The sequence below is a fragment of the Aptenodytes patagonicus genome, chromosome 2 (genome assembly GCF_965638725.1).
Source record: "Aptenodytes patagonicus chromosome 2, bAptPat1.pri.cur, whole genome shotgun sequence".
Taxonomy (NCBI): Eukaryota; Metazoa; Chordata; class Aves; order Sphenisciformes; family Spheniscidae; genus Aptenodytes; species Aptenodytes patagonicus.
In genome coordinates this window covers 160,465,660-160,477,659 of record NC_134950.1, presented here as the reverse complement: position 1 = coordinate 160,477,659, position 12,000 = coordinate 160,465,660, and the positions used below count along the sequence as shown (strand labels likewise).

General features: G+C 42.1%; 1 protein-coding gene across 6 annotated transcripts in view; it reads right to left on the bottom strand.

Moving 5' to 3' along the window:
* Nucleotides 1-12,000, bottom strand: part of DIP2C (disco interacting protein 2 homolog C) — a 333,508-nt gene that overhangs the window by 142,469 nt on the left and 179,039 nt on the right. For all 6 annotated transcript variants that reach the window (XM_076331894.1, XM_076331896.1, XM_076331898.1 and 3 more), the window contains one exon: nt 2,397-2,507. In XM_076331894.1, coding sequence (XP_076188009.1) covers nt 2,397-2,507 — 111 coding nt within the window. The remainder of the gene's footprint in view (nt 1-2,396; nt 2,508-12,000) is intronic.

Genomic DNA, 12,000 nt, shown 5'->3' with positions numbered 1-12,000 from the left:
GCAGCCCGTGGCCTCTGGCTGTCATCTGAGAAGGACACTTATACTGCAGCAGTGCCTGTAGCAGTTGAAACAACAACTGAGCACACCTACCCTTCATCTAGTTAAGGTGTAGTACATGCAGCTTACACCTTCAAAGGTAAGATCAGAGCTCACTTTTCCTTCACTTATAAACAAATCACTTCCTTCACTTTCTGTTATATCCGGAGCAGCATCATGAAGAGACTTGGATCCCATTCATTTGGAAATGAGATTTTACCCTTTTGTTCAGCTCTGAAATTAATTTTATCTTCCCTTTATCAGTGCTTCTACTTAGGGCATAACGATGTTCCCAACTTGCTATACTTCAAATTAAGTATTTTTCTTATGGTATTCACCAAACTAGAATCAGTACAATAAAATCCAGCTGTGCCACAGAACCACAGACTGGTGGAAGTCAGCAGGAACCTCTGGAGATCATCCAGTCCAACTCCCTGCTCAAAGCAGGGTCACCTACAGCAGATTCCTTGGGGCCATGTCCAGTGGGGTTTTGAATAGCTCCAAGAACGGAGACACCACAACCTCTCTGGGCAATCTGTGCCAGTGCTTAACCACTCTTAGAATAAAAAAGTTTTTTCTTATTTTTAAATGGAATTTTTCATATTTCAGTTTGTGCCTACTGTCTCTTGTCCTGTCACTGAGCACCACTGAGAAGAGTCTGGCTCCACCTTCTTTACCTCCCCCATCAGGTACTTAGACACATGGATAAGATCCCCCTGAGCCTTCTCTTCTCCAGGCTGCAGCTCTTGCAGCCTCTCCTCACATATCAGAGGCTCTGTTCCTTAATCAACTTTGTGGTCTTTTGTTGGACTCACTCCAGTACGTCCATCTCTCTCTTGTACTGGGGAGCCCAGCACTGGACCCAGCATTCCAGATGTGTCTCCCCAGTGCTGAGCAGAGGGGAAAGATCACCTCCCTTGACCTGCTGGCAGCATTCCTCCTAGTGCAGCCCAGGAGGCTGTTGGCCTTCTTTGCCATATGAGTGCCTTGCTGGCTCATGTTCATCTTGTTGACCACCAGGACTTCGCTGCCAAGCTGCTTTCCAGCCAGAGGGCCCCCAGCCTGTCAGAGTACATGGGGTTATTCCTCCCCAGGCACAGGACTTTGCATTTCCCTCTGTCAAATTTCACTAGATTCCTGTTCATCCACTCCTCCAGCCTGTCTGGATCCCTCTGAATGGCAGTACACCCATCTGGTGTACCAACCACTCCTCCCAATTTGGTATCTGCAAATGTGTGAAGGGTGCACTCTGTTTCACCAGCAAGGACACTAATGAAGCTATTAAGCAGTACTGGAGCCAGTATTTACTCTTAAGTACAGCACTAGAGACTGGTGTCCAGCTGGACTTTGTGCTGCTGATCATAACCCCCCGAGCTCAACACCTCACTGTCCACTTATCTAATCCATATCTCACCAGTTTGTCAGTGAGGATGTTATGAGAGACACTGTCACTGCCACTGTCACTGATGCCTTACTAAAGTCAAGGCATACAACATCCACCACTCTTCCCTCAACCTTCAAGGCAGTCATCTCATTGTAGAAGGCTATTAGGTTGGTCAAGCATGGATTGACCAACCTAATAAGGGGACTTCGTCAATCCATGCTGACTACTCCCAATCACCTCCTTGTCCTTCATATATCTAAAAACAGTTTCCAGGATTATTTGCTCCACCACCTTCTCAGAGATCAAGGTGAGGCTGACTGGCCTGTAGTTTCCCAGATCCTATTTCTTGCCATTCTTGAAGACAGGAATGAATCTTGCTTTCTTCCAGTCCTCAGGAACCTCCCCTGATTGCCACAACCTTTCAAAGAATTGAGAGTGGCATCACAATGATGTTGGCCAATGATGCATCACATCATGTCCCATGGACTTGTGCATGATCAGTTTGTTCAAATGTTCCCTGTCCTGATCCTCCTTCACGAAGGGTAGGTTTTCATTGCTCAAGACCTTCCCACTGGTCTCAGAGACCTTGGATTCCTGAAGGCAAGTCTCATCAGTAAAGACCAAGGCAAAGAAGACATTAAGTATCTTGGCCTTTTCCATGCCCTTCGTCACATGGTCCCCTCCCCCATTCAGCAGTGGGCCCACATCTTCCCTAGTCTTCCCTTTGCTGCTGATGTGCCTGTAGAAGCCCTTCTTATTGCCCTTCACATTTGTTGCCAGAAGCAATTCCACATGTACTTTGGCTTTGTAACTCCACCCCTGCATGCTTGGATGGTGTCTCTGTATTCGTACAACGAATATTTCCCATGCATAGCTACTACATGAGTTTACAAGAAAATTCTTTTTAAAAAAGCACAGAACAGAACCAGCCATTTCAAATTTTCATTCCAATTCTGTGGTCTTCAGTTCTACTTACCTGATCTATAGCGCTCATCCCGTGACCCTGAGGACCTGCGACGGTGGTATCGAGAGGAAGAGGACGGAGTAACAGGAGTTCGACGTTCTTGTGGTAATGCCTGGTCCACCCCTGCATTAGTAAAAAAAAAAAAAACAAGCTCATTCTGATTGAATTCCAGAAGTTAATTGTGAGGAGGAGTTCAGCCTACACTACAAGTAGAAAATGAACATTCAGTGGCTAAACCATGTCATGTCAATTGGTTACACAGTACTTGCCTCTGGTCAGCTTTTCTGGTATGGTTATTTTCCAGGTTCTCTCTAAGACAACCTTTTTCCAGGATCACAGACTATGTAAGAAGAGCATACAGACAGTAAGCTTGGTGGTATTTTTTTTTTCCGAAACAGGTAACCTTTCATAAAGAAGTATTCAGGAAATATTGTAATGTGCTAGTAAAAGGCGGACACCATTGCAATGGATCTTGAAGCTTTCCTGCAAACTGGTTAAAAACAGTTCCTAAGAAGACTTAGCCACTGCGTATTATCTAAAATGTCATGCAGTTGGATGATATCGGTTGGTGACAACACAGTACTAACCTATGGAAACTAGATACCCTATGGGAAGGGAACTGTATTAATACCTATAGGCATTTTCAGCTACCAAGGGCCAGAAAGTAAACAATAACTGCACCAAACCAGGCTGAAGAGTAATCTGTTCCAGCAAAACAATAAAAATAACTCAGCCTTATAATATATAAGTGCAGCATCTCAGTATGCCAGGCCTAAACATCTATTTAAGATCCAAACCTTCTATTCATCCCTTTCCCATAGCAAATTTGCTTTTTTTAAAAAATAGGTATTTTCTTGAAGGCTCCTTCAATGACAGTAGTGGTATAACAGCAGCACTGTATATAAACACTTCTAGAAACTAACGTTCCTTGACAACTTCCAGAGAAGAGTGAAGTGAATTACTTAAGCAGGTAAATTCAAACAAACAATAAGAAAGCAAACCTGCCATCTGTAATAGTAGCGGCGTAATATGCTACCCTGCTCTCTTCCAGAGGAGAACCTGAGCAGACAGGCCCAGTAAGAGATGCATTCAGCTTAGAGCTAATAAAGCACAGAGCGTTAGGCACTGTGATGCACAGGGGCAAAAAAACAGGAGTACCTAAAGAAATGAAATTAATTCTTTCCTATTATTTTTTTGCCTTTAAAGGTAATTACACACTGTGTAACTGTAGGGACAGAAGTAAAACTGGCCTCTTGCACTTAGGGTTGACAGTAAGAGAGATCTGATAAAATTACTTAATTAAATGATTAATAATTAAGTATTCAAATTGATGACTAGTAAATTGAAACTGGATTCAACAAAACAGTGCTTGGAAATCTGTTCATATTTTTCGATTAAAGCACAATGTAAAAACTCTCCACTACTATTTCTGAACTATTCAATGTTTGCTTATTGGAGAGGGGTAAGAGTTTACTTTTGTGGAAACAAGAATTTTTATGTAGAATACAGACCAACTGTAAATGCTATGTTGACTTCAATCAGTCTCAATTATCTTTCAATGGACTCTTTAAAAAGCATTTTTTAAAAAAAGTTGGCATTGTACACTTATTTCTTTGTAAAAACAAACTGAACTCAAAATACAGCTTCTCTCTTAAATCTTTGGAATATCAGCAATGTCAAGTCTGCTTTGATTTTGTGGAGAAGTGGCTGGTTGGCTAAAAAACATACTTGGAGTAAAAGCTCATAGGTGCATAAAAGACAGTGAATCGATAAATTTTCTTCTACTCAGATTGTGATTAATAATTCATACTCTTAAATCAAATAAAATGTCTTCATTTAAATGCTCTTTCTCCACATTATAGTACTGTGTAATTTCACTTGCCCTCAAGCCTTTATATTCTTTACGGCAGGTGAACCTAACTTCTGAATCATTGAAATAATCAGAAGAAATATTTTCGCCTCATTCGTATATTTAGATTTTTTCTTCTTTATTGGGTCACCCTGAGATCCAGCAATATAAAGTTAACAATAAAATTAATTTTGATTGAAAATTTTCAAAAAATGATGTTCTGGTCTGTACGAGATGCCAACTACTATTATTCATCTCAGTCCCTATCCATATTGTCAGGAATGAGATACTTTCTGGAAATCACATATATTTACAAAAATCCTAAAAAAACACACCCAAAAAATGTGCACCTAAAATTGCTTCTGTGTCACAGAGGTTTTGTGAAGAAAGCAGTGCCATAACTTCCCATGGCAAATGACTTCTGTAGGGCAATGGCGTGTGGAGAAGAACAAACAAAAATAATGTAGGTGTTGCTACTGAAATATGTCATGGAAAAAGGGATTAAATGCATCCTTCTAACAACGAAACCACATGCAATAGGCTTTTGAAACACTGAGGGGAAATTAAATTGTGAGGAAAAGCATCAGTTACAAAGAGGTGCGCAGGTGCTGTAGGAGGGAGACCTTTCAGGTAGACCTGAAAGCCGTTGGACAAAATGCATTCAAGCCCATGGTTTCCTTCTGGCCATTTGGCTATGAGACAACTCAGGTGTCTCAGTCTCTTCTTCTGCACCTGTGGGCAGTGCACAAAGCTCTTTTTCAAGGTGTAAAAAAGACAGTGCATGTAAGGTAACCTCAAACACTGACCCTGACATTGCAGAAGACAGCAGGACGCCCAACTGGCCAGGCAGCACTGCCGCCCACGGCACTCCCTGACACTGCAGAGAGCTCTTCCCTCCTCCACTTCACTATGGAGATTATACTGCTACTTGTTCTCACTACAGATACAGAAATCTCTCATTTAATCTTAAAATGGAGACACTTTAACTAGTTTACCTCCCTCCTACTTTGTACATGTGTGTTTGTTGTTCTAAGTAAGTCTATTCTGACACAATGGGTAATATGGAGTTTCTTCTTAGAGTTAGGAAAGAGGCAGCCCCAACATCCTACACTAGTAGTCATTTAAGGCCATAGCAAACTAAATGAGAATATCAAAATATCTTCTGCTTTTGAGGTCTGGGGATCGCTTTACTTCCCACTTTCCCATAAATATAAAAATAGTGAATAAACGTCTACCCAAGTACAGAGCAGGATGTGTGAACTTGGCTCACCGACAGCACCGATTTACATGAGGAAGTTCATTCTGCACTAAAATACAGAGGAGAAGCTCTCCATCAGCCATCTGCGGGGACACCTCTCTTCGTACCAAGTGCCTTTAATGTGAGAAAACACAAAGCATTGCCCCACTTTGGAGAGACAGTAAGAAACCTGATGACAGCTCCTTACTGAAGGGGCTGGAGCAGGAATTAGCTGGCACCGCCTGGACTCACACCTTCTCTTCCCGTGCACCCGCTTCCTCGCACAGCACCAACGATGGTGTGAAACAAAGTACACAATAGTGAGAACCTACACACTGCCATTCCTGAGCGATGGGTAGGAGTAGAAGCCATACAGAATAATGAAGACCATGAAATCAGTGTAGTATTGCCATAAATAGCGAAGCGGTGTTAACAGCAGAATTGTTTACCTCCATGAAGGCTCTAGCACTATCGTGCAGTAACAAGCATCTTTTTTTTTTTTACTTCTACTTCTGAACATAACTAAACCCCAAAAATGATAGCTTTCACAGCCACCACACAGGGTCCGTGAGTTAAGTGCTAATGCTTGTTCAAGTGCAGCTTTGCCCAGATGTATTTGTGAAGCGGTGGAAGCGGTGGTGTAATGGGCTTTGAGAATTCATACTTGGATCAATTCCTACATTTAAGGAGGCAGCAGAGCAATGAATGGCTTTCATAAAAGAAAGGACAGTGTCACACCAGTGCCCTGTGTGGAGACACGATCACAGTCACTGTCAAACTGGCATCATTCTTAGTAACGCCATAGTCCACCCCAGTCTTGCGGCTACAGCAGGGCTTTAAAAGGTAAGCATAATTAGCACTAATGACTGACTCCTTACAAGTCATGAAGAATTTTAGCAAAATATATATGCCTGGAACACAGTTACTTTATATAAAAGGCTGAGAAATCAGTGCTTTATGCTCACATTACACATAAGCATTACCAGGTGCACTGGAGCAAACAGCCACGTTCTTAATACAAGCATTAGTTCGTTTCTCTAACACTGCTAAGGTGGGATTCAGCTTGCAGATTAGGACACCTGTATTTAGGTGTCTACAAGAAGGTGCTTAGGCTAAGCTCCCATTATGAAAAACAGAGACTTAGGCCAGGACTCAGGAATCTGAACAGAGGTCTCCAATGCCTTTTCAGATGTTGTGGACTATGATACCTGGCTTGACCAGAATGGCATGCGTCCCCTCTAAGCCCCATTTTATATGTGCTCGCTCTGTGCAGATACCGTAGGAAATCCTGAACAGTATTAGACACCTATCTTCAGGTAACTCCATGAGCCCAGTGAAGCCTTGAGAACTACACAGGTGGTCAGTGGAGGTATCTGCTTTGGAATAAGCTGAAAAGCTCTCTGGGTTTCATCAACTGAATTAACTGTGTCTCTTCACATAAGAATGGGAGCTTAAATACCAGGTTCATAGGCAGACAACTTATATATCAATCTACAAATCCTAATCTGCAAGCTGGATCCTGCCTTGACTGTATTTAGCTAAAAATGCAAGAGCCTCTGTAAAGCTATTTAAGCAGTACCACTGCAAGCTGGATAGTTTTATTTTTAAGTGCTTGGAAGGCACAAAACTGTCAGCTGGAAGCAGGCTTCACCTCCTTCCTTCCTTTTTTTTTGCCTTCACCTCTTTGTTCCTCCCTTATTTATTACTTCTTTTTGTAGCTAAATTGCAGTGCTATGTGCTGATAATGTGGCAATAATTGCATTGCCCTCTCCAACAGAGGACAATGGTTTCCTTACTGACAGCTGACAAGTTGCTTTGATGTATCTCTTATTCCGATGTCTGTGTCAAATTTTTGAATCTAAAAATATTTAAAAGCCGAAATGTCTAATTGACAAGAAATAGAAGTCATTCTTAGACACAGGCTACATTTATTGTTCTAAAACTAACTTACAGTGTGTGACCCCAGGAGAGCGAACTGTAGGGTAAACCCAGCAACTCCAGGGCTAGTGGGAAGGAAGGCAAACAGTGTTTGCAGTGCAGTTTTAAGAAACGGTATTTACATTCATTTCAAAGTATTTCCTGAGTTTCTATGCAATGGCTGGTGGCTCAGCTTTAAAAGCAAAGCCAGGTGATGAACACACCATGTATTTTGTAAACAGGTTAAATGTCACACCACCCCCATGGAACTTGTAACTTAGCGTGGCATTTCACTCTTCCCATCAAATGTACATCTAAGTAATGAATTCACTGGATAAGCCAAAGGAGATTTAAAATGCGAGACTCCCAACCAAAGACATCCAGGAAAGTGGAGCCACTTTCTGCTAGATAAATATGGATAAAATGGAATTTCTGATTAGACATGTTCAATTAACAATCTTTCCTTCACAGGTGAGCTTTCACACTCATTCCTGCACTTGGTTCTGATTTCAAACAACGTACATACTTCAAATTCATCTTCTTCTTTCCTTATTACAGTCTCCATCTTGCCTTCCAGCATTTCCTTGCAAGCTTTAGCTTTCAGTTCAAGCTCAGCATGGCTATCGTGGGCTTCTTTTTTCTCCCCATTACCTCAGAGATGGTGGACATCACATTTACAGCTCTAATTCACATGCTATGTTTGATTTCCATTTTTCTATAGATAGTCCCACAGCTTCAGTGTACTATTTGAAGATTCTTTTAGAATATGTAGAAAAAGGCTACCTACGCACATAGCAAACACATTCACCAATGTGCTGGTCAGCTTACACTGCCAGCAGTTTAACATCCATCCTTCAGAAATTTGCTGCAGGCAAATTTGGGCAGTGTTGTGAATTCCAGCAGTTTCTGATTTTGACAGCAGCACCCAGCTCTTCACATGCCTCCACTGGCTCCATCTCCTCTGCTCCAGCACAGGCAAGCTTTGTCTCAAGGCCCTCAATGGTATCTTCCCTTTCTACCCCCCACTGCTCGCCTCTTATTGAGCCATCTTTTCTCACCCATTTGTCAGATTTTTAGACAAACATCTTCATGTTTCCTTCTATGCTCTTATGTTTCACAGATGGTCTCCATGAACGTCAAAAGATACTTCATGGAAATTCTTCAAATTCTTTGAAAAACACCCCGACTCTGATGTGTACTAAAAATATCCTCCCCAAAAAAACCGTCATGCTGAGTGCTGAAACCACTACCCGCATTACTAACTGATTTCATCATGTACTAATTTCTTCCCTTACACCCATTTTTGGCCTTACTATTAGGGTGTAAGGTCTTTGAACGAAGGTATTTTTTGCTCTGTGTTTGAACAAGGTTTAATATTATGAGGTCTTACTGCAGGATAGGAAACAGAGGTGCCATCATAAAACAAAGAATGCATAAAATGATAACTGGGCTCTCAGCATGGCAAAAGCGAAGCAGTAATCATCACGCTTTAAGTGATGGCATCAAGGGGTAGTTCTCAGATGCTTTCAGAACCTTCCTTTTTAACCAAACTAGGCTCTGCAAGGCATCCACCAATTCCAACCAAAACTCTTTTTTAAAAACAAGACTTACTAAGCATTCATCTATGTGCCAGTTTCTCATCTGTGAAAGATCTGTCACACTGTTTTCAGAAACGTGTCCATGAGTTGTGCAACGCATATGCCTTTCAATGAGATCCATGTTATCAACACACATATATGCTTTGAAATGCCCCATCATGGTTATCCCTTGATAAGATCTTTAAGAATTAGGAAGACAGATGTGATGATAGGAATACTCATTATTATTAATACAGTGAATACATGAGGGTTTTTTTCAATTCCAGAATCAAGCTTTGTTTAAACATTTCCTTGCAATCTTTGCAATCCAAATAACGTCTGCGGAAGAGAAAATGAAATTGTAATCGCCAAGTTTACTTTGAGTGCCCAAAGGGCTAGCAGCAGGAATAGTTGAAAGCAAACGTATGCACACATACACATAGAAAAGTATGCAAATGTATGCACACATTACAGATATATATAAATGTGTGTCATGTTAATAACAGATGCTACAGAAAGTAGTTCCTGTAATTCTACAGAAAATTGTTGCTTCATAAGGTAAAGGGATCTTCTGTGCGAATGTATTATCTTCTCTGCACTGCATAGCTTGAAATCTCCCCGTGCTGGTGCTGCGGGGGCTCCAGCAGCGGGAGAGGCAGTGATCTGTCTCTAGGCCTGTGAAAGGAACAGCAGGTGCCTTTTAAACACCGCATCTCACAGGTTTATTAGCCGTAATAAATAAAGCACTGGTGACTGGTCTACATGGTTACATTACAAATAGAGCTACAGTGGTGGTACCAATGATGGGAAATTACAGAAAGTAATCTAGTGTAGACACAGCACTTTATTAAGAGAGAATGAACCACCCATGTCTAAGCTGTTAGAAGAAAAGCTTAATTGATAACAACATTGTCTCTGTTCTGTGAATGAATAATCAAATTTCCTGGCAAAAGACTGGAAGCAAACTGGGCAAAAACACAGCTTATGGGGGATGCAGGTAATTTAGTTATTTTTATTCTAGGGAGGGTTTCTCTTAATAGCGTGCACACAGCTGTCCACATGTTATCTTACCCAGAACTGACTGATCTAATCAAGATAATCTGCAGAAAGATATTCTGAAATAAATGCCTGTTTAAGTGGTTATTCTTTCAGCTCTTGGCTGTCAGGGCTCCTCTACGGAGGCAGTAAGAGAAAGGTCACAGCACAAGAGAGATTGGGATATACGTGCAGATATAAAGGTCTGGATTCACTATTATTTTTAGACATCTGACATATGGGCATGCTAAGAAAAGAAAAACTACTCTGTGCACAGAACATCTCCAGCTACAAACTGACATCCTGAGAAAGCATTTTGAGGAAACAAAGCTGTACTTTTGTCTCCCTAAGTTAAAGCAGGTGGGGATTTAATGGGAAAGAAAAAGGGGGCTCCCCCTATCCCTTCTCCTATTAACATTGCCAAACGCAGCATATCCGTTCCGGATTTCTGGATGTTCGACAGCCCAGCTGGAACAGTACAAATGTCCTTTGCATATGTGCAGTCTGTGCAGCATCTGGATATGTCAGACCTATTGTGCATGCACTGCGGAGTCAATTTGCAGATGTGCAGCAGATCCAGCACTTCCCCCGTGTGTCAGACTCACTGCATGTTTGCTGTACAGCCTATCTGACAATATACTCTCTGGGACTGTCCTGTCAAAAATAGGGAGCCTAAGAGTGAACTCTCACATCACCTGGTACAGTATCAACCACATGGCTGCCCAGACTCCCTTTTTTGGATTAGGATTATACCCATTCCTGAAAAGTAACAGCTCTCCCTTTCTAAAATGACAGTATCCCAATGAGCACAACAAAAAGACCTCTGGTATATATTGAGAGAGAGATACATATGTGTGTGTGTTTATATATGTATATAGCCAACCCTTCTACTGCCTACATTTAGCACTTACATGGTTTTATATCATTAATTCTGTTAAACCTGAACTTGCAATTTAAATTTAATCATTTCCATTTTGCAAAAATCTTGGGCAGAGGAAGTTAATCATGTCAGGCTAAGGGAACCTGACTTAGAGTAGCCCCACGTAAAAGGAGAAATACAAACACCACAGTCAGAACCCAGTACGGATCTCGTCTATAGGATTATGGCAAATTGGTTTGAAAATGAGCAGGGAAGGTGTCTCAAAGGGATCGTCTTTTTACAGGTATGTCTTGTGCTGACAGAACTGCAGATCTTCTCTCTAGCCATCTCTTACACCGTGTCTGGACTGCCTTGTGGGAGAGTGGACAAGCACACAGGCAAGAGTGCGATGTCCTCCATGTGCCCGCATGGTTGGCAAGAGAAAATCTGCTGTCTTGAGGGGCTGTGAATCCTCTGCAGCCTTGCTACAAACCCAGGGAGTAGGAGCAGACTGCCTGCCACCAGCCACAGGTCACCCCCAGAAGGCAGGACGGGTATCTGCTGAAGGACATAGCTGTGCAGGCATGGCTGGGGTCATGCCTTGCCTGTCCACACTGCAGACACGTAGCCCTGCAGAATGTTCTTCCTCCAGTCTTCTCTACCAGCCTGATGCCTGTTCCTAAAAGTCAGTCTGCTTCTGAATGGTTTGGATGTGAGTGGAGCTCGGGCAGAGATCTCTACTTGAAAATAGCACAGAATTAGGGGTGCTTAGATTTTTACAGCTTCCTCCAGATTCTGGTGGGCTTGGACCTGTCCAGAGCACTGCAAAAAGGCAGTGCCAAAAAGGGAATTAGAAACACGTGCCTTCCTGTGTTTTGCCAGCTTATTGTATGAAACCTCCTCCAAAGTATCCACGGTATGGAAGCTAGAGAGATGTTAACATGTTCAAATGTTACTAAGAAGGAGTATTCCTTCTCCCTTCCCATCACTTCACTCTTAGGCATATAAAAATAGGTAACGGCCTTCCAGATGTTGTCCTTTGGTTGTCCTGCCTTGTCACTAGCAGCTCCTAGTCTATCATATTGATGCAGGTGTCTACCAGAGGCTTCCAGATGAGGCACAGTTACAGACAGATATGGACT